The following is a 22348-nucleotide window of genomic DNA, read 5'->3' as shown; positions in this document are numbered from 1 at the left end:
GTGGTAAATTTATCATAACTCTCTGAATATAAGTCTTATGCTAATGATTTTTAATCCATTGTAAAGAAGACAAAATTTACTACACGATTGACACCGGAATTGTTAAATTTCATTAAGTATAGTATGAGAAAATCTACCTACAAGTTTGAGAAAAGTTTATGCTCTGTTTCTGTACCAGTACCCATTATTTGGTCAAACTGAACCAATTGGATAGTTAACCCTCAAAACAAAAATTATATTTGCATTCTTGACACCCTAAGCTTTCCAACGAGTGGTCGTTTATTCAAATCGGACATCGTTTAGTATTTCAAATAAATTGTGGAAGTTGAGGGTCTCATGCAGAATTTATGCAGGAAAGCTGGAAAAAAATTTGGAACACAATATTTCGGTTTATATAAACCGAAATTTTTTAGCATGACAAAAAAATTCGGTTCGTATAAACCGAAGTACCCCCAAGGGCAAAAACGGAAATTCAGGGGGTAGAAAAGAAATGAGGGGGGTCGGGAGAGAAACCATCTTAATCAATACCTTTATAACTTGATCTGAGCCATGATTCTATCTCATAAATATTGCTCAAGTCCACTTTATAAGCCATGTGTGTAGCTTCATTTTACTACTCAAATTTATAACTTGAGAAGTCAAAGATCAATTTGATAGCTTACTACATTTACTTTACTTCTTTATATAAGACACAGGTAGGCATCCACAACCTTAAATCATGTCCACTATCGTTTGTCTAGTTGTACAAATCAAAGAAAAACAATAAAGAAAAGGTTATACTACATATGCTTATAGAATAACCCTCATTATCAAAAAAAATTATAACATTTTTTAGAAAAATAAATTTCAATATACTCCACTTCCAATTAAATATAAAGATATTCTGACTTTAAATTTGTGCTTGCATAGTATATATGTTTTTTCTTTAATACAAGTAGGTCTTTTTTCTTAAAAAAAAATACATGTAGGTCTTCTAGTGAAGACTTGCATGCATAATCTCTCCCTCAATTCAATTCATTATGCCTCTGTCAAGCGAAAACTACCATTATCAGAAAGACTTTTGATGCAAGGAGAGTCAAAAACATTCACACAAGTGAATTGGACACTAATACTATATCTTTATTCAAAACTTTACGATGTTGAGTTTACTAATCCTCTTACATACAACTTTCATTTATTTAAACATATTGATTTTGATTTCACACATTGATTGATGAGCTGTATTGACTACCGCTACTATATTTTCATGTAAAATGAAAATATGAAAATTATCTATTATTGTTGACTACACATACACTAACAACAAAACACAATTTTTCTCTTAACCAAAATAATTATTCAAAAAAGACAAATCGTGAACTGGCATCTCCTACCGCAACTACCCACTTGTATGAAAAATGTAGTTGAGGAGTCAAATTTGGAAAGGGAAACATGAAACAGAAGTATTTTGTTGTTTAAATGGTATAATTGAATTTTATTAGTGTGTTTGGATGGAGAATTAATGAGAATGTAAATTATTAGGGGAATTAAAATGATTTGCTTTTGTACCAAAAAAAAAAAAAATTGCTTCCGAATCTCTTGTTTAGATAAAAAAAAATTGAGAGAATTAGTAGAATTACACCTTTTTTGGGGGGTTTTCACCACCAGTTGAATCTGGTTTAGAGGTCAGTTCTTGAATCAAGTGGTTTCAACTCTCTCCCGATCGTAGTTGCGAGGATTGAACCGTGGTCCTCCTACCAAATTCAGCGTCAATCACCACTGAACCAACTAACGATTGGTTGAATTACAGCATTTTAGAGCTCATCTAATAGTCATTTTTTAATGAACTCATTGAGTTTTTTTAACACATATTAGTTGTTCTTCGCAACACCATGTCATACTTATACAATTCATATATATTTTGGTCCAATTGTAAAAAATTATGCAACTCATAAGTAACCCGCACTATTATAAAATGTTGTTGTTCTCTTTTTTTATGTATTAGTTGGTGTGATTGAAACGAAATAAATGATTATTCTATTGCTTAAAAAAAAGCTTATTTAAGATCTCTTGCCAAATTCTATGAAACTCATTGCTATAGGTTATTCCAATGAGAAGAATAAAAAAAATGCGAGCTTACTATGAAATCCTCTATGATACTATCGTTGGAGATGCTCTTAGTGAATTTGTTTCCATCACCCAATTTGATGGAATTTACAACCCAAAATTTCACAATCCTTCGTGCCATGACTCACTCGCCTCTCCTTGGACAAGTTTTAAAACTCATTAGTTTCAATTTGTAACTTCGATAAACCACAAGCCAATATCAATGCAGATTCAAACACAGTCAAAGTTAAGGAACTTCGCCAGAAGATAAACAAAAAACAGACATATTGACAAAGAGATACATGAATGGCTGCCATAAAAGATCATATTACAGTAAAGAATAATTTTATTATTCCATCTTCCATTTCTTGAGTAAAATTACTTACTGAATCGGGCGCACGGATTCTCGCCCTTCTTTATTATTACACAAAACCTTTTCACCCCACAACCTTCTATTGAATTATAATAGCAGCAATACTACTAATTGAACCTAATCACATATATATTATTAATATATGTACTATATAGAAACTTTTGTGCTCTCATCAAGGATCCAAATCCACAAGGAGAAAGAAAATCAAGAAGGAAAAAAAAAAGAAAAAAAAAAAGTTGGCTAAACCAAACCCATATTAACCATTCAAGTAAATCTGGCCTTCATATTCCTTTGACTTTTTACATCTTTGGAATTTCCTGTGCATCTGCAAATCAAGGCATAATCTATTATTATGTGAATAAATAATGTTGAATGAGTCCCGTTTAGGAGCTCAGTTATCGAGTTGAGAAACTCCGATGTTTTTTTTAAGGAGGTCCTGAGTTCAAACCCTGTAAACTATTTTAAAGTCAACTTAATGGCAAGTAAGCAAAGATATAAAATATGTTAACCCTATCACCCCCTAACCAAAATAAGAATAATGGAAGACTTGCAACAAGAAGCTTCATACGCCGAAAAGGAAAGGGAATAAAAATTAAATAAAAAAAAAAGTAGCTTCTCTTGGATTTATTTATTATTTGGTGTTTCAGATTTTAAATCACATGGGGGAAGGAGAGTGAGAAGCTGCTGACCACTACAACGACCAGGTCCATGGATTTAGATTGCTACAACCACGGAAAATAAGTAGCCAAGAGATCTCGACTATCAGATGAAAGTCAGACGACTCATTTTATGATACCAAATCCAGTTTAAAATATAAATAGAAATATGAGTAGTCTAATCTTCATCAAGTGGTCGAGAGATCTGCAACTGCGTAACCTGAGTGAATGCAGATAATCCAAGTCCTTGAACTTAGACGAATATTTGTGCATTGAGCATCAAATTTCACCAACTAGGGATCATTATCGGTAATGCCAACATGACTATGATAATATCAAGAGAAACAGATGAAAATTTCCATGATTTAATTATTTGCTTAAGTTAATAAGTTAACATTTGTTATAAGGAATCACTAGAAAAGAAACTGTAATCTCACTTTTTTTGTTTTGAGTGTTATCGGTAGCATCCAGATGAGGGCTTTATTGACAAGAGGTGAATCTAGAATGCTGTCCAACGGTTCCAAGCATCCAGCAAGCTGTTTCCAGTAGTTTTCCTGTCATTTCATTGAAACTTTAGCTTAAAGAGAACTTATGACAGATACACAAGGAAAAATACTAACCATTCAAATATTAGATTAAAACAATCTTTTGTGTCAAGCATGTCAAAAATGATGTCAAAGATACAAAAGGAAGTGCAAAAGATTAATTACTAAAATGTTGTGACACCTAAATCTTAATTTGACATTTAGTTCAAAATGCTTAAAGCTTAAGCAGTTAACTTGCAACAATGATCACCTAAATCTTTTTTAGTGCTACATGTATATTTAATTTATTTAGAGAAAAGTTAAGGCCTTTACTTTTTAAGGATAGATGAGACTAGTTTCTTAAACCTTAAGTATTCTATTTGCCACATCAATTCCCTAAAAATCTAACCTAACATTCACAAATCAGAAGAAAACAAGATAAATAAAATACTTGGACCTCAACAGCACTCAAGTTCTCCATAATATTACAATTGCATAACTTAAATCACATTCCAAAGGCCCACTTTAAGAGTTCGCCTAAAATAAAACTCTTACTTAGTGCACGTTTGAAATGAATTTTGTCTAATCCATAAAAAAAACAAAATCATTTTTGTCTCGAAAGTGATTCTGAATCGGAAAAAATTGATTTTGACATGTTTAGGGTGTTCTTGAGCAGAATTACTTTTGTCTCTAGAATGTGAAACCAAGACTGAAGTTCTTTTTAGAGTTTCTTTTCCTTCAAACATGATTTTGAGCCGCTAACATATTGTTCTACACATTTTCACGTGAACGTGTCGAAACATAAACCATTTATTCAACTAACTAACTTATAACCAGAATCAAATTAACAAAATAAATTTAATCATTGCAAAACCAAACATAAAGTTGTATAGACACTTCTCTTTGTAAATTATTTTCTTCCCTAAAAAACAATGAAATATTTAACACTTTCATCTCTTTTTCATCCCAATTATTTCTACATCCAATTTCCAACCACAACGCTACAAGAAAGGAAATTTTAATCCAATCAAATGAAACACATCATAATCACCTTTTTTGTATTTTTTCACTTTTTCATCTTGACTTAAAACACACCCAAACAAAATAAAGCAAAAACAAAAGTTAAGAACAAAACAAAGCAACGCACCTCTTCTTTGCTTAGCCACAACTTTAGCGGGTTGACCCGTTCGGGTTCGGGTCGCATCCTTATCAACAACAGTCTCCTCTTCTTGATGTGGAAACAAAACTCCATCAATTCCTTGTACAGAAATCCTTCCATCGGTATAAATATCCGGGTCGAACAAATAAGCCGACCCATCACCATGCCCGAATTTAACCGACCCATCAGCTTCTTGAGCATCAACCTTATGAGGCAATCGAAGTGTATCATATCGAACTTTCCCGAATCTTCTAACAGCATTATACATACTCTCTTCGGTTTGATACTCAGGAATCAAATGATAATACATAATTTGTTCAGGTGAACCCGGTTCACTTAACTGATCCGTCGTTAACTTAGCCATAGCTTCATCATTTGGAGCTAGAACAGTTAAAACATAACCCTCTGAAACTAACCTACTCATTTCCGTTGCTAACGACGTTAGGTTAACAAGAATGTCCGCCATCTCGTTGTAACCACCGTAATGAATCAGTGTTTGGATGAAATCTTTCACCTGTGCCTCGCCGTTGAAATGGTGGCGGGGTCCACCAGGTCCTATAAAAAGTTAGTTACAAATTAGTTTTCATCACAACATTCTCCAATAATCTATGAAACACCGACACAAAGACGGACACAGATACCAACATGGACACAGTCAACCATACCACTCATACTAATTTGAGAAAATGAATTAATTGAAAATAATCAATAAAATTCCTATTTTAACACCGACACAGTCAAGACACAACTGATAATAATTTGAGAAAATAAATTAATAAAAAATAATCAATAAAATTTCTACTTCAACACCGACACAGTCAACACCGATAATAATTGGAGAAAATGAATTAATCGAACATAATCAATAAAATTCTAATTTTATTTTTCTATACTTTTTCTCTAACTTCCAATTACCTGGTGCTGGTGCCGGTGCTAGCGAAGGTCCCGGAGCCAGTGCATCGTAAATTGGAAGTACCGGCGGTGAGCCAGGATTCTGCGGCGGAGCTGGTTTCTTCAACCGATGAGTCCTCGGATCAACCTCCGGTGCTCCTTCCGGCTTAATAGCAGCAATTGACACAAGACTCCGGCGACGGTTAAAGTCATCTTGAACAGACCGTGGAATAAGAAGCCGTTCAATTCCGTGAATAACACCGTCAGGTCTAGTAACGGCGTTAAGATGAACAATCTTAGCACCGTTAACACTCCATTGCTGAGAAGTTCCATTCGATTGAATAGTCAATTGATGAACCTTAGAAAGTGTTCTATGTCGGGTCAACCCGAATACCGACCCGGATCCATTGATTCGGGTTGGAATTATATGTGACATTAACAGTGTCTGAAGAGATTTGAGATTCCTCGGTTCAAGAAGAAAAATCTTGAAATTAGGATCAAGATCTCTTTCTAGAGCTTCGTTTTTTGGTGCGAAAATTGTGATGTTGTTTTTACCAACAGTGTCTTCTAATGTTTGTAACAACATAGCTTTTTCAACGAGTTCTGCTAATTCTGTGTAATGTGAATCAAGTAAAGCTACTAAGATTGAATTTGAGTTGATTTGAACTGTTGAAGATGATGAAAGAGAGTGTGTGAAGTTCAGAGAAGTGAAAATTACGAACATGAAGATGTAGATAAACAATAACAACGTGCGGAGTTTTTTTACGACGCCATAGATGCCGCAATCCATGGCTATCTTTTAAAGTTTTTGGTTTTCTCAGAGAAGAACAAAACAATGTAACAAACAATGTTTTGGTTTTTGTGTGGGTTTGTGTTTTGTTTGTGAGAGAGATGAATATGAATAAGAATATGAATGATTATTGTTGTTAAATGGTGGGAGTTGTTTTAATTTGTGATTAATGGGTGGGTTTAGGTGTTAATACGGGTTTTGTTTTTTACATTTGTTAAGGTAAACTAAGAATGTGTCGGTTGCTTTGTGAAACAGTTAGTACACGTGGCGGGTTTTGATTGAAGGAGAAGAGAGCGGTGTATGACATTGAACTAAGAGTAGTGTGTGGGGTCAAGTATAGTCTCAACTGCTACCTGGCCCTTGTTGATCTTTTCTGGTTCTTACACCTCGTGATGATTTAATGAAGGATAAATTAGTAAAATCCCACTTTCATTATATTATTATTATTACTTCTAATTATCTACTAATTGTAATAAAGTCTTTGCATATTTGTTTGTTATTCTACCTCTTAGTAGTATTTTTTAGTATTTTTTTGCTGTCTTTTTGTGTGCATTTTCTTTCACATTCTTTGGGTTAATTAAAGAAAGACCATCCTTTTTTAATAAGGTGTCACTTTTGTTAATAGTTTTGAGTTTTTAATTGCATTATTTTTTTATTAGTGACTTTTCCTAATATGTTAAAAAATTGTATGATTATATTTTTTTTATTCAAATGGTTAAACTTATATATGATATATATAAAATAATTACATACAAAAAAAAAAGTAGACGGACAACAAGTTGCACCATTAATCCTTTCAGTATAGTAAAATTCAATCTTTGAAAAACTAGATTCATAGACCTAGGTGACACGACATTACAATGCATGACCTTTTGAATTCTTTTTAAAAGGTTTACAGCCTCTAGTGTTATAAATCCAAAAGTGTCAAATGCAAACGATATAAAAATGTGTTGATTGTCAGACCATGTTTTATCATATTTGCTATTTTGCTTGAAGCAGTTTTGAGGACTTCCCGTCCCACAGTAAAATCTCAGACTCCCAATTCCACAAGTGAGAAAACTTCACTCAAATTTACACAAATATATTTTCCACATACTCATCCAAACACCAAAATATCCGCCGGACGAAATATGGGGCATTAGTTAAAGCCATTTTTTAATTTTGCAAATTAACATACACATCTTTAATTTTACTCTCTCACAAGTCACAACAAGAATTGGCACGCAGAGAATAAGTTAGTGTGGTAGAGGAGTTGAATAAATGTATTTTATAAAAATGTTGCATGATTGTTATGGTCATTTAATATGTACGAATCAGCAATCTTTTTATGGTGACATATGGTTCAGCAATCGGGTATGGTCCTACTTAGTTTCCACTTGTAGTTTGGGCATAAACGTAATTTCATTAGTCATTAGCTGAGCTGTCTCTGTCCTACAAAAGACTATGAGATATATAGCATATGCCAAGGAACTAAATCAACACTCTAAAACAACATTTGGAAGAAATTACCTTTACAAATGGAATTTGTCTAATATGAGCAAATTGAATAGTTTTGTATTATGTATAAATGTGTTTTGAGAGAGAAGGGGGATCTTGTATTTTTTATGAAATGATTACTAACTCTATGATTATATTTTTATGTAGATTGTTATTTTCGGTGGATATTTTGATTCTCTTTATTAGACGTATTTTTGAATCAAGTATCCTTATATTTAATTATGATATGTGGGTATAGTACTATTTTTACTTTTTACCCATGGTATATGTTGATTTAATTTTGTGTTTAAGTCTCACATTGCATGAGTTGGTATGAACAATATATAGTTTATAAATAAGAGGCAATCTTCATCTTATAAATCGATTTTGTACAGACGAGTTATTTCAAACTCTCAATTTAAGATGGCAATATATCCTCACCTTAAGTTGGCATGGACAAGATCCGATGGCCACCCGCTATCGGACCATCCCCATTTATAGCCACGCACCATGCTCAATAGTATTGGACGTGAGGGAGTGTGTTAAAAAGTCTCACATCGCATGTGAGTTGGTCTGAAAAAATGTTTATAAATAAGAGACAATTCTCACAATTCTAAGGGGATGTATTGAATTGAGATTTCAAAGGATTTTAAAAGACTTTTTTATTATAAAAAAATCTTGTGGTATTCAATCAAGACTTTTATAAAAGTTCAGTAAATCTTGTGGTATTCAATTAAGACAATCATGATTTTTTTTTCAGGGCAATGAAATCTGTTGGTATTCAATTGAGATTTCTTGTCATTTATAAAATGTCCATTGGTATTCAAAAGTCTACCGATTTTGATGGATTTTGTTATGGAATGGATTTCGTGAGATTTTTTAGTTGAAAGTATAAATACTACACTCCTCAAATAATCCCACTCCAAACCCTGGGATTGTTCCTGCTCTCCCATAGACTTTTTTTCCCTATTGCCGTCGGAATTCATCGGTTCAAAATATGTTCTTCTCTTATAACTTGTTATATAGTCCATACATATAATTATAAACCTCTAACATAATTTTACAGAGTTTCTTCTCTTACAAGTGGAATGGATTATATATACTTTTCAATCAATTATAACTTGCGTCAGATCAAAAATTTCTTCAATGTATATCACTCACAAAAAACGATTTGCTATATTGTTCAATAATCATCATACATATACCACTCTCAAAATTCTTTAACATAACTTTTTTTTTTGTTTTTGTACTAATTTAACGTGTAATTTTTTTTCCCATCTGTTATGTTGTTTATTTTTTATTTGTTTTGTTTTCTTGATTGATTGATTTTTATTTTGTTATATTGATGATTAATTGTTATTATTAATATTGGATGTTATTTTAGGAAATCAATAACTTTGTTTCTTTTTTAAAAAAAAAAATTACTGAATCATTTGAAATCATAAAAATCCATAAAGTACTCTAAAATCTAAAAAATCTGTGTAATCAATTCTTTAAAGTCTTGATTTGAAAATCATGATTGTTAAAAATGTCATTTAAAATCCCACAAAGTCAATACAATCCCACAAAATCTTCAAGACTTTTTTGGTTAAAATAGTCCTTTAAAATCTCAATTCAATACACCCCCCTAAGAGTATATAATTGCATTTGATGTTAAAGAAAAACAATAGATGAGAACTTCAATATACAAGTGAGTATTGTAGTATTGAGGTAGATCCAATCCAAACTTTTAACATGATATTAGAGTCTCGTCAAGATCTATTGAATCACATGCTATAAAGTTTTTGCTATCGAACGACTATATCATTTATATCCACGCACCAAGACAAATAAAATTGGACGTGACGAAACGTGTTAAAAGTCTCACATTATATAAAAATAAGTTGAAGATAAATTTATAAGTGAATTTCATCCTTAACATACAAGTAAATTTATAGGATTAAGTTATTCCAACCCAAAATTCTAAGAACTTGGTACATGCATCAATATAAATTTCATTAAGCCCTAATAAAAGTTTGGTAGGTGAAATGGAAAATAATAATAATTAAAGAAGAATAAAAACAAAGTGCAATAAAGGATACATAAATAATATTATTTTGAAGAATAGATTTAAAAGGAAATTAATTATAAGTGATTTGGTTGTTTAGAAGATTGTAAAGTGGATTATAATACTAAGATAGTTTTCAATAGCTAGCAAACACGAGTGTTCAATATGTGGAGGGCGACTTGTCCCCCACCGTCAGGCTGTTAACCTGTCTATTGATCTTTCTTTTTGCTTTATCTTCACTTTTATCTTCTCATCAATGTGAAAGTTGAGATGAAGAAATAATTCATATTTGATTGATGGAGAAATAAATCTTAGATTTATCAATTTTTGCTTTTTTTATTTGCATGGTTTAATCAAGGGGTTTTGTTTCATGTATGTCCATCTTTTTCTTATTATTATTATTATTATAAAATTGTGATTACACATCTTAGTTACTTGCTTCATAAACTCAATTACCTATCTATACCATTTCATGGTTGTCAAGGCTATTTACTAATATTTGAGTTTTATATATGAAAATGTTAATTTATAGCTATATGATCTCCCTTAACTCACCAACTCAGCTACTTATGTGAAAAGTATTTGAAAGTCATTATATGATATTCATTAATTTAACAAATTCAATTTTAAAATAAAAATGTAAATATTCACACATTTTAGTTCAACTGACAAATGTTGTTGATATTATTTATTGAGTCTTTCACCTTTACTTAATTAAGTTTAAATCAGGACCTCACAGTTGTGTGAGTGGCTCATATGAGATAGTTACAGTGGTGTTTGTCACTTCGTTTAAGACAAAATCAAAGTAAAAATAAATAAATACACCAATTATATGCCCACATATCAAACTTCAGAATGATGGTTGTAAATTTATTTTATGCAATACCCCAAAGTCATAAAGTACTAGTCACTTCGTCCGAATACATGCATTGTGCTTTCAAATCTTTCTATGTTCGAGTTTCTAACAACTTATTAGTAAATATGGGTTAACTTTCTCTCAAGTGATAATAATGTATTACAATTTCTAAGCTAAACTCATTAACATAATGTAATTAATTTACAAATTTGTATTGCCATGACATATTTGATTAAGGTCTATAAAATTAAATCTCATTCGCACCTACATCAACCAACATTTAATTTGGAAGTACAAGACATAATAAGAATAGAGTAGTAGGTATATGCCATGAAGAAGAAAGTTTGAAAAATGGTATGACCCAATATCTTACGTACCTTAACACTAATGAATTCACATAAAAATGAAAAATGACTATAGATTTGGCACAAGAAAGGACAAGTTAAAGTGAATTATTAAGAACGTAATTCTATAATCAGTATTTGGTGGGATGGTAGAGGAATCTATCTATCTATTATTATATAATTAACAATGATTTTGGTCATAATATTAAATGAGTTTGGTTTGGTGTATCCCTCAATAGTTAGGTACATGAATGAGTGAGGCTTCCGGTGCAAAATGTTGAGTCCTTCTATACTACTTCCTTTTTGTTTCGTATAGATGTTAATAAATCAATTGATGAAAAGCCGCGATAGCAACAATGCGTCAATGCTTTAGGATTATAAAGAAGCCACATTATATTTTCCTTCAAACTTTTAAGAGTTTGTTTGGATGAAGAAATTTTTTGAGGTAAAGTAATTTTGTTTGGATGATTAATTTGAAGAATTTTTAAAATAATGAAAATTTATAAAGTATTTTGTACAAGTTAAATTTAAGAAATTTTAAATGACACTAAAAAACTAGGAATTTGAAATTCCTTCCTCCCCATATATTTTAAAATTTCAAATTGACCCCATAGACTTTTTAAAAATTGCAAATTGACTCCTAATTTTTTTGAATAATTGCAAATTGATCCTAATTTTTTTATTTTTAAATTTGACTCAAAACTATTCAGATTTATAAAAGTTTCCCAATATTTTTCACAATGAAACTTTCTATTACTCTATCCAAACACGCACATTTAAAAATAAAGGTAATTCAAATAAAATCATTTGAACTGCTTAGAATTATAAATTCTCTAAAATATCTAATTACTCGATTCAAACACACTCTAAGGCCTTAGGTATATATGGATCACATCTCTTATACATTCGATCAACATTTTACTATTCATAGTTTATGTGGAGCTTAATCACTCACTCTTGAAAACCAACATCAACTAACTTCAATTTGTACATTAACCGAGTGTTCGAATTCAAATGATTTAAGAGTTCCCCCCAAGGACGAATTGTTCGAAAGAACCCGAGTTTGATTTCAAGGAGGAACAATTTTTTATTAGACATTATATGTTTTCCTTACAAATACAAGATTAGGAAGGCCCCTTCCCCTCAAAGATGGAGAAAAAGTGCAAGAGATACCAGAAGTACAAGAGAAAGTTCATAAAAAACAAAGAGGTACCAAGCAAATAAAACTACAAGGAAACAAAGATGTACACACCAAGAAACTAGAACCCCTCAAAGGTATCACCACAAGAAGAAGAATATCCCTCAAGAAGAAAGAGACAATGATCAACCACATGTATGACAAAGCAACAAAATGACCTCTAATTTTCGTGACTCAACGAAATCCAACACGACACGACACTCCAATTTCTTACTAAATTTGATAAGTACAATAGTTTATTTCTAAATAAAATAAACTAATAAATTATAATAGTTCTTCTCTCGATTTTTATTATTCCCGCCCTCATATAGTATTCACTATTTATCTATTCAGAAGTTTGCTAGTAATTTATCTATTCACTATTTTCTTGTTGAAGTAAATCCCTCAACTGTAGTGGGTCCGTTTGGCCTGACTTTTTTTTACATTTTAAGCTACTTTAAGATTAAGGCAATATATAAGAACTTTTAAGTTAAAGTTAAAGTTGTTTGGCAATTTTATATTTTTTTTCTAACTTGATTATAGTTATGTTTAAATAATTTGCTATCTTTTCTAATAATGTTTGTTAAATTTTTTTATTGAAAACATTGATCATGGAAAAAAAATAAAATAAGTGAATGAAATATTTTATACAGAATCTTTTATAAAAGATGACTAATTTTGAGAATTTATTTTTAATAAATTTATAAGAGTATTTATAAGAGAAATCAACAGTAATATATAAATTATAAAATTATAATTATTATCTAGTAAAATGTTTTACCACTACTCTTAGTATGATTTTAATATTATATTCTCGTGTTCTATATTTTAATTATAATTACCTCAAAAAAAAAAACAAAATTAATTATGATAATAGTATGTTAGAATAGCATTGTACAAAAATAATTACAATAGCACTAAACAAATATATTTTAATTTAGTCGTAACTAAAAAAAATCTTTGGTCTAGTCTTCTTGGCAAAAAAAATGAGTGTACTTTAATTTTAAGGTGACAACTTGACTACCCATTCTCATGAAATGGGTAATGTAGCCCATCCTAAATGTATTAGATATATTGGTTGAAAAAATATCACTTATAATATAATTAAAATATGAATAATTTTCAATAATGACAATACAACTTTTAATAATTGTAGATTGACCCCATATTAGATTTCACAGCATTTCTCGTGCTATTCATCTTCTTCTTCCATCTTCTCCGACAACGGCGACGGCGACGGCGAAGGCGAAGACCACCGCCACCACGTTTTACAAATTTTCTGTCATTCTTTTCCATCTTCTTCTACCTTCCACCTTCTTCTTCTTCTATCTTCTCCGACTCAGCTTTTCCCTCCGTTCAGATTACAAACCATTGTTCCTTCTCTCCCTCCTTTCATTGCTATTCTCTCTTATTTGATCCAAATTGAAAACCGTATTCATTTTTTTTTTTTATAAACGAAAACCCTATTCCTTAATATCAGATTCAAAACCATATGGAGAGAACCCTAACTTTTGTTTACCCCAAATTTCGTAACATGACGAGAACCCATCTTTACAAATTTAGTCTATAACAAAAAAGAAGACAATTTCTTCTCTTCTCCAGTCGCTGGGTAATTTTGTTGAGGTTAGAAGATTTCAATTGAATTATGAATTGATTTATTATTAGATGCTTTGTAATTGAAATGAGTTATTGTTGATTTGTTGTTGTTAGGAACATTGAATTTAATTGAGAATATTGTTAATTGATGTTGTCTTTTATATAGTTTCCTCATTATATTACAATTTAGATTTATACTCAAAGAAATGTATTGTCCTTTATAATGTGTTTGGAACTTGCTGCCTACCTCATGAGATATAGGGGATGAATGGTTTGTAATTTGGGAGGGTTCTCTTCATGGAAGCTTTAACTGTAATTTGGTTTATGTATTATTTTATTTGCCCTATTGGATCTTGCAATTAACTTGGTATAAGCTTGTTTTTATGGTTATGTGCATGATGATTAGTTAACATTGTTCTTTCTATTTGCTAGTTGCTAGGTGCCAATCAGACTCAGATGAAGGTACTACTACTGAAGACGCAAGCGACATTGGCATTGTTGGTGATGATGTCCAATACTTTGATGGGACTGGGACCTTTTCTTCTGCTTCGGGAATTGATACAATTAGTGTATTTCCAAAAAATATTGCAAAACGTAAGGATTGTGTTGTCTAGTTCACAAAATGTAGTTTTAATTTTGTTTTCTGTATTTGATAATGATTTGATTTTGTTTGTTCATATGAATATGATGCAGTGGTAAAAGCTGGAGAAGAGACAGAACTGCTCGTTGGTGTAAAAAATGATGGTAATTCAATCAGATTGGATAGTATCCAGCATTGTATTTTCAAGCTTTCAAGTTTCTTTAATTTTTTGTTGTCAATCTGTCATTGTCTAGTATTCATATTTCTTTGTGTTACGTTCTTTTTGTGATTCTATTAAATTATTTTTGTACTGGTGTTTGAGGTGTGTGGAAGCCAAGAGTAAAAAACAGAGGCTCTTTCATTTGTAGTCCAGCTGATTTATATTTTTTTAAAATTTTGTGGACTGAAAACAGGGGAATCCAGCTTGAACGTGGTTGCAATCAAGGCTAGTATTCACCTTCCTGTCGATCATCGGCTGCTTGTTCAAAATCTTACCGCTCAAGTATTAATTGGTTACTAAACACCCTAGTTACACTTGGTTATTTATTAGTGTAAAAAATGATTATTAGGCTCATGTTATTTTAAATGATTATATTTATGCTTGTTACCTTGTAATCAATCTTGTTTATTGTCAAAATTGATGAAAGCTATTTATACAAAATGGGAATTTCAAATCCTGAAAGAAAAGAGTTTTGGTAGTAAAATTTAGAATTTGAAGTATTTACTGTTTCCTTCAAAGACTAGGTTGTGTGATGTTGTGTCAGCACCACCTATCCTGATTCAGTAAATGACATTACACAAATAATATAACTGCAAGCTTTTTTCAATTCCAGATTTTCAACAATGGTTCTGTACCAGCCTCAGCACAAGCTACTTTCCCATATATATTTGCAGTCAGCAAGTTCTTGCAGGTATGCCATTACTTTGAAGGCAACTACTTTTAGTTTTTGAATGAATGAAAACATAAGAGAGCACTTCTATACTCATGATCTCATAACGTGTAATGATATTTATGAATGCAGCCTGGTAGTTTTGATCTTGTTCCTATATGAGGGATTCGGCTAATATAACTGGCTACGATCGAGGAATTTGAATTTTTTCAATCATACCGTTCGATATTACCTAATTGAACTAAACATCTATAAAACATTGGAATTTAATAAATCAGACAATTTGGTCTCACATAGTGGAAATCGCGGTGACTTAAGAGAACTAGTTCCTATATGAAGGATTCGGCTGATATAACTGGCTACGATCGAGGAATTTGAATTTTTTCAATCATACCGTTCGATATTACCTAATTGAACTAAACATCTATAAGACATTTGAATTTCATAAATCAGACAATTTGGTCTCACAGAGTGGAAATCACGGTGACTTAAGAGAACAAGTTCCTATATGAGGGATTCGGCTAATATAACTGGCTACGATCGAGGAATTTGAATTTTTTCAATCATACCGTTCGATATTACCTAATTGAACTAAACATCTATAAGACATTTGAATTTCATAAATCAGACAATTTGGTCTCACAGAGTGGAAATCACGGTGACTTAAGAGAACTAGTTCCTATATGAGGGATTCGGCTAATATAACTGGCTACGATCGAGGAATTTGAATTTTTTCAATCATACCGTTCGATATTACCTAATTGAACTAAACATCTATAAGACATTTGAATTTTATAAATCAGACAATTTGGTCTCACATAGTGGAAATCGCGGTGACTTAAGAGAACTAGTTCCTATATGAGGGATTCAGCTGATATAACTGGCTACGATCGAGGAATTTGAATTTTTTCAATCATACCGTTCGATATTACCTAATTGAACTAAACATCTATAAGACATTTGAATTTCATAAATCAGACAATTTGGTCTCACATAGTGGAAATCGCGGTGACTTAAGAGAACTAGTTCCTATATGAGGGATTCGGCTGATATAACTGGCTACGATCGAGGAATTTGAATTTTTTCAATCATACCGTTCGATATTACCGTTCGATATTAATTTGGTGTTACCACTCTAACTTGACACTTATAAAAAAACGGAGAGTATCACTTAAGATAACTATTAAGCGGTTAAGTAGTTTGGGAGGAGATCATAAGACATCTGATTGTGGTGGCTGTTGTGGTTTTGTTGGTTTAAATACACATGCGTTACGCGAGTTCGAGTCGTGTCTGCAACACTTTTGTTTTATTTTCTTCATTTTAAGAGATGAGAACCACTTCAACAAGTGGTTACTATCCCCAAGGAGAAATTGGTTTTTTGTTTTATTTTCTTCATTTTAAGAGATAAGAACCACTTCAAATTGGGAGGAGAAATTGGTTTTTTATATGGAGACGTATTGTTCTATTTAAACTAACAGCCACAAAAGTAATTAGGAAACAAGTTATGCATCTTAGTCACAATTGACTTAGTAATAAACATCCTCCAATAGTAACAACTACTATAACAAATCAAAAGTTTTCTATTAAAGTAATTCATGATGGTGGTAATCAAAGTTTTCTTTCAAGCTCACTAAATTCAAACTTTAAAATTCACAATTTCACCCCTTGACAAGCATTCCTTTCCAAGCATACCATATTAGGATCCAATGGAAACTCGAAATTGTATCAAATTCTGAAGTAGGCTAAACACCTCTCTTGGAAGCCATTTTTGCCGAACGCTCAACCTCTTCCAACACACCTAGAAACTGATATGAAAAAAGAATTTATAAGAACTCTTATTTTTCCTTAAGTGCACAATTAAAATATGAGTGTTGTGTTTACCCACCGGTGTATACTGATGAAAATTCTGTCTTCCAGGATACATAGCAATATTCGAATGTGATGAGAAGTTGACTGCTGGTGGAAATTGGGGAAATATTGGAATACTTTGACTTGCTGGTGGAAATTGTGGAAATATTGGAACACCGTTGGCACTGGTAAAATAATTTGGAACATACGTCGAACCATGGTTCCATGTTACATTTTGATCCTGAACAGTCTGAAACAAATAACAACAACAAAAACAGGTTGTCAGCAATTAACTTTTTATAATAGTAACTTCTTATAACTATGAGAAACTACTTACATTTTCAAACCCCGTGTGTATGTTTGCATCTGGCATGTTTACATTAGGTTGACCAATCTCTCCATTTTCAATCTAGTGAAGTATTATAAAAATTGTCAACCACTTGTTCAATTTCAACAAGAAGTACAAAATATATCCACTTACCTGTTTTGATGTTCGTTTATTGATATTTTCTACCTTAAACAAATAAAAGTTTGCTCTATGAGCCATGTAGAATTAACAAAAGTAAAATTAGAAAGATATATGCAGGTCCAGCGAAACATCTTGTTAACAAACATATAATCATGATTAAGGATTAAATAAAACCAAGAAAAATATGTAAATGGCTGCTTCCAACGAACAAACTTACAAGTGAACGAGTTTTGGTAGTTTGGAGAGTTCCGGTGGGATTTGTCCGCTAATTGAATTATTGTTCATGTGACTGCTCCATTGAGAAATGAAAGTGATCAGATAACTTGTTATTGTCAAGAAGGCTGCAGGTCCAGAGAAACATCTTGTTAACAAACATATAATCATGATTAAGGATTAAATAAAACCAAGAAAAATATGTAAATGATCTTTGAAGAATAAACTAATAAAACCAAGACTAAAGTTTTATTTTTTCACATTCGTTAATTCTTTTAGTGCTTGATTGATTGAAGAGAATTAAGCATCTAAGGTAGCCATGGTTGACACTGAAATTGGTCCAACACTTAGATTGCACACCACACCACCAACAACTATGAACATTACACTTGCACACAAAGATTTCAACACAAGGGAAAAACTAAAGTAAAGTTATAATAATTGTAATTCTAATCAAAAGATCACAAGACTAAACTTTTCTACTTTAGAAAGTCATCAACAACAAGATGAAAGCAATAATTGGTTCGATCATGAAATAATCAATATGATTCTCATTTTCATAACGTGATAGCTGGCAACAAACAATTTGAGTTACAAAAGAATGTGACATTCACATTGCATTGCAAGTTCCACAATCCTTAAGCGGTTAAGCCAATACACTTAAAGTAAAATTAAAAAAAATAAAATACAAAGACCTTAAATCCAACTAATGCTATCTATGATCTTCTCTTCTCCATTGTAAAGAATAATCAGTTAGATCTAACATATCAAATCATTGAATTCTCACAAGCATCAAAATTCTAAACTACACTTATTCAATCACCATGTTCATGAAACAATTGAGTTAGTAGGGTGTAACAAAATTAAAAATCTAAACTTTTAACTAGTTAGCATCATCACTGTCTAATTAAAATCATCATAATCATAAAAACAGAACAAAATGCAACCAGAAGCAGAATCAGAATCTTTCCCGACAACTTGTTATTGCTTAGGTCAACATATCATAGTGAGGTTAAATTATTCCAACAATCAGGCAACTCACCCTTTAATTCATTGTTTGATAAATCCAAAATTCCCAAAATGTTATTAGGGTTACTTTTGCTGCAGATAAAGGGACCTAAATCTGAAAATTTATTATTGGAAAGATGCAACAACACAGCAGGATACACACACGCGCAGGATTTGTATTAAAACAACAATATACACACAGGATTAACTCAATATACACGCAAGATTAACAACAACACAGCAGCAAAAACACAATATATACACACACACACACGCAGGATTTGTATTAAAATTAAAAGAACCCTAACAACAACAAGTAGCAATGTCAACCTCAACGATGAATCAAAAAATTAAAAGAAGAAGAATAAACTTACTTGAAGAGATGAACTCGTGCAATAATTTTTGGTAGCGGTGGTCGTCGCCGTCGACGGTGAGGAAGGAAAAGAGGGATGAACAAAAGAGGAAAATTAAGGAAGGAGATGGAAGGATAGGTCAAAATTGTGTGGTTACGTTGAAACTTCTGATGTGGTGGTCGGGTTGGTCTTCGCCGTCCTCGTCGGAGGGTGTGTCGAAGAAGGTGGAAGGTTAGAAGAAGGCAAACAACTGAGTGAAAAAAATTGTAAAATCCCTATATTAAACGATTAATACATTTGGGGTTAATTTGCAAATATTTAAAATAGTAGTAATTAAATGACATTTTTAAAACTAATGCCACATCAGATGGGTTGAGTAGCCCATTCTCATGAAATGGGTAGATAAGAATTTGCCTAATTTTAATTCATAAAAAGTGAAAAGAGTACAGTGTTTAACTTCAAAAGATGTGTTTTACTTCAAAAGATATAAAGATAGCGTGCCTTATGTAAAAATATTAATAAAATTGTTAAATGTGTTGCTGCCGGGTTTCGAAAGTAGTACCAGGAAAAAATCAAGCGTATAAGTCACTACAAAGTTGCTATTTATGACTTTTTTTCAAACTCCTTATATGTTATTTTTCTTCATTAAAATAAGTTCCTTATTTTTAGTAGAGCTTCTATCAATTTTGTGTTTGGCCAAACTTCTCCTTAAATAAAAAAATAAGTTATAGAAAAGTCAGGTCAAACGATACCTAGTCTAGTAAAAATGGTTATCTTATCAATTGTTGCTCTCCAACTTATCTTGATAATATCCTTCATTTCTCTGGCCTTTAAAATTGGACTGTGCAAATATCTCATATTTATAAAGAAGTCGATAGTTGTGTTGATCATCTAACAAACTTGGATCACCATGGATCTTTTGATTGGAATATTGTAGATAATACTCCTCCTCCTACAGGAGCAGGATAGGATAAGCTCCAGGATTAATTTATCATATCTGGCTGTCTCACCAAACACTGGATTAAGACAGGATATGATACAATTATCCTATCCTATCTCTTATCCTGTGCACCAAACGGACCCTTATAGTCTTAAGTTACACTTCGATGCAGGACAAAACAACACATGATATAACAACATAAGATAAATTAACTTTTAAGATATTGAACAACTTTAGCTGTATATGGTGTTTGATGAACAAAAATTATTCTTTAGTTAAATGAATTCAAAGGACGCTAATTTTAATTTTTGTCCAATATCTTATGCCCTAATTTGTCCAATTTTAAAAACAGTTTCAAAATTAAATACAATATAATTAGCATTGTTATATTCAACTCCTTATTTTATTTTTTTTCAAATCAAACACACTTTTAAATGAAAATCTGGTTGCTACACATTTGTATTCTTCTTCTTCTTCTTTTTTTTTTGAAAGGTTTCTATTATTCTAGTTATTCTAACTAGTCTCACTTGGAACTTTGTCGGTGGCTAATAATATTGTTGTTTTTTTTTTAAAGAAAACAATTTTTTAAGCGGTCTAATTACTAGAAATTTCACCCATAAAATGGATAAGTGTGATGATTGGGTTCGAACCATGGTCGCCTACATATATAATGCAATATTCATGTTAACTGAGTAAGTTCACGGGATTTAAAATCAATTTTGTTGTCATTATTTTATTGTTTTTGCTATTTTATTATAGGGTCGTGCTAAACAGTGGCCCCGAGACACTTCTTAAACATACCAAAAAATGAAATTAAAGAATAAATTAATGTTAAAAACATAACTTTCTATAATTTTAAGGTATTGAAAGCGCAAACTCCAAAAAAAAAATTGGACTAAAATTTTAGACTAAATATATTAATTTTGTTTAACTAATTTTTCCTTATATTTTGGGACGAACAAAGTAATTAACTAATACATCACTATGAGTACTCCTTAACATTTTGCTACTATTTATGGTTAGTATTAGTGATTTTGGCCCTACTTTGGCATATTCTTAAGCCATTAAGTGGTTGGCAAATGGCAAAGAAGTACGAGAAGTTTGAATTCACGAAAACACCCTTCTAAAAGTAAGATCAAAACATAGATTCCTGAGACAAAATCAAGGCTATTGTGGACCATTTTCAATTTGACATTGTTATCACTTATCAAACAAATATATATCTGGTCAACACAGGTGTTCCCGCTTTTGTTTTTCACACACCGACAATAAAATTGTACATTAATCAAATAGCAAATTTTTTAGAATAAAATGTCAATTTAATTATTGAAAACTAAGATTGTTTATAAATTAGTTTTGTGAATTTTTATATAAATCAATACTATTTCCAAAAATTAAAGTATCATCAGCATACCATGCGAAAGTACTTGGTCCTGCTTATAGTGTCGGTTTGCTATTAAGACGTTGGACCAACAAAATGAATATTAAGGCCTAGTTGCTCTTTTACCTTATATTGCTCACACTAAAAAATATTATTAAAAGATATTTTTCAATAAGATTTGTATTATATTGTCAAAAAAAATAATAAGATTTGTATTATCAAAAAAAAAATTAGATAAAATTTATACAACTAAGAAATATTCCCTACTAAAATTTACACTACCAAAAAATATTTCTTATTAAATGAAACGGTATAAGAGAATTATGATCAATTTAAAATGATCTTATTCATATAAACAAAGCCCCACAATAGAACCATTTTGCTTCATAATTAGGAGCATCAATTGGCCCTGACTTCTGTAAATCCAATCTGGATCCTCAGCTGCTGCTGGATCATCCTGGTGCTAAACTTAATCACGCACGCTGAGCCAATTTTACTATATATCAGTCCCAAAGCATGTAATTATTTGGTACATATTAATTGAATCATTTAAATACCTGATTTTCTTTAATTACTATTGGCTTATCTGAGTCACTTCTATACAAATTATATGCATAAAAATTACTCTTGGCTTATCAATTTACTCATATACAATTACAAATTCACTTCTATACTCTATAAGGTATCATTAC

General features: G+C 31.4%; 3 protein-coding genes across 5 annotated transcripts; 1 reads left to right on the top strand and 2 right to left on the bottom strand.

Moving 5' to 3' along the window:
• Positions 1 to 2413: 2413 nt before the first annotated feature.
• Positions 2414 to 6781, bottom strand: LOC123921038 (fasciclin-like arabinogalactan protein 15). 2 transcript variants are annotated; one of them, XM_045973427.1, is made up of 4 exons: positions 5713 to 6781; positions 4786 to 5352; positions 3552 to 3668; positions 2414 to 2783 (listed from the first exon to the last, which is right to left on the bottom strand). In XM_045973427.1, exons 1-3 carry the CDS (start codon positions 6476 to 6478, stop codon positions 3595 to 3597), a joined length of 1407 nt encoding a protein of 468 aa, XP_045829383.1. In that variant the 5' UTR covers positions 6479 to 6781; the 3' UTR covers positions 2414 to 2783; positions 3552 to 3594. The 2 variants fall into 2 exon arrangements, 1 of the variants encoding a protein (XP_045829383.1); XR_006813896.1 differs by having other exon boundaries at positions 3552 to 5352; positions 5713 to 6635.
• Positions 6782 to 14238: 7457 nt separating this feature from the next.
• On the top strand, positions 14239 to 15237 carry LOC123922151 (translocon-associated protein subunit alpha-like). The gene is made up of 4 exons (XM_045974896.1): positions 14239 to 14245; positions 14407 to 14568; positions 14668 to 14718; positions 14968 to 15237. Exons 1-4 carry the CDS (start codon positions 14239 to 14241, stop codon positions 15072 to 15074), a joined length of 327 nt encoding a protein of 108 aa, XP_045830852.1. The 3' UTR covers positions 15075 to 15237.
• A 1728-nt stretch (positions 15238 to 16965) lies between these two features.
• On the bottom strand, positions 16966 to 19598 carry LOC123881851. 2 transcript variants are annotated; one of them, XR_006799627.1, is made up of 5 exons: positions 19357 to 19598; positions 17979 to 18102; positions 17630 to 17701; positions 17330 to 17542; positions 16966 to 17249 (listed from the first exon to the last, which is right to left on the bottom strand). XR_006799627.1 is itself a non-coding variant. In XM_045930598.1 (4 exons), exons 1-4 carry the CDS (start codon positions 17837 to 17839, stop codon positions 17187 to 17189), a joined length of 414 nt encoding a protein of 137 aa, XP_045786554.1. In that variant the 5' UTR covers positions 17840 to 17854; the 3' UTR covers positions 16966 to 17186. The 2 variants fall into 2 exon arrangements, 1 of the variants encoding a protein (XP_045786554.1); XM_045930598.1 differs by lacking the exons at positions 17979 to 18102; positions 19357 to 19598 and adding an exon at positions 17774 to 17854.
• Between the last annotated feature and the right edge of the window lie 2750 nt (positions 19599 to 22348).

Source organism: Trifolium pratense, linkage group LG4 (assembly GCF_020283565.1).
Source record: "Trifolium pratense cultivar HEN17-A07 linkage group LG4, ARS_RC_1.1, whole genome shotgun sequence".
NCBI lineage: Eukaryota > Viridiplantae > Streptophyta > Magnoliopsida > Fabales > Fabaceae > Trifolium > Trifolium pratense.
This window is presented reverse-complemented; position numbering and strand designations above follow the sequence as displayed.

Bases quoted from the DNA above. Each gene is read 5' to 3' on its own strand.
- LOC123921038 (XM_045973427.1), bottom strand. From the start codon at position 6,478: ATGGATTGCGGCATCTATGGCGTCGTAAAAAAACTCCGCACGTTGTTA. The intron at 5,353-5,712 runs GTAATTGGAAGT...AACTTTTTATAG, and splicing joins AGCACCGGCACCAGCACCAG to GACCTGGTGGACCCCGCCAC. The intron at 3,669-4,785 runs GTGCGTTGCTTT...ATGAAATGACAG, and splicing joins TGTGGCTAAGCAAAGAAGAG to GAAAACTACTGGAAACAGCT.
- LOC123922151 (XM_045974896.1), top strand. The intron at 14,569-14,667 runs GTAAGGATTGTG...AATATGATGCAG, and splicing joins TCCAAAAAATATTGCAAAAC to TGGTAAAAGCTGGAGAAGAG. The intron at 14,719-14,967 runs GTAATTCAATCA...GACTGAAAACAG, and splicing joins CGTTGGTGTAAAAAATGATG to GGGAATCCAGCTTGAACGTG.
- LOC123881851 (XM_045930598.1), bottom strand. From the start codon at position 17,839: ATGGCTCATAGAGCAAACTTTTATTTGTTTAAGGTAGAAAATATCAAT. The intron at 17,543-17,629 runs GTAAGTAGTTTC...TATTTGTTTCAG, and splicing joins TACACACGGGGTTTGAAAAT to ACTGTTCAGGATCAAAATGT. The intron at 17,250-17,329 runs GTGGGTAAACAC...TTTTCATATCAG, and splicing joins ATTTTCATCAGTATACACCG to TTTCTAGGTGTGTTGGAAGA.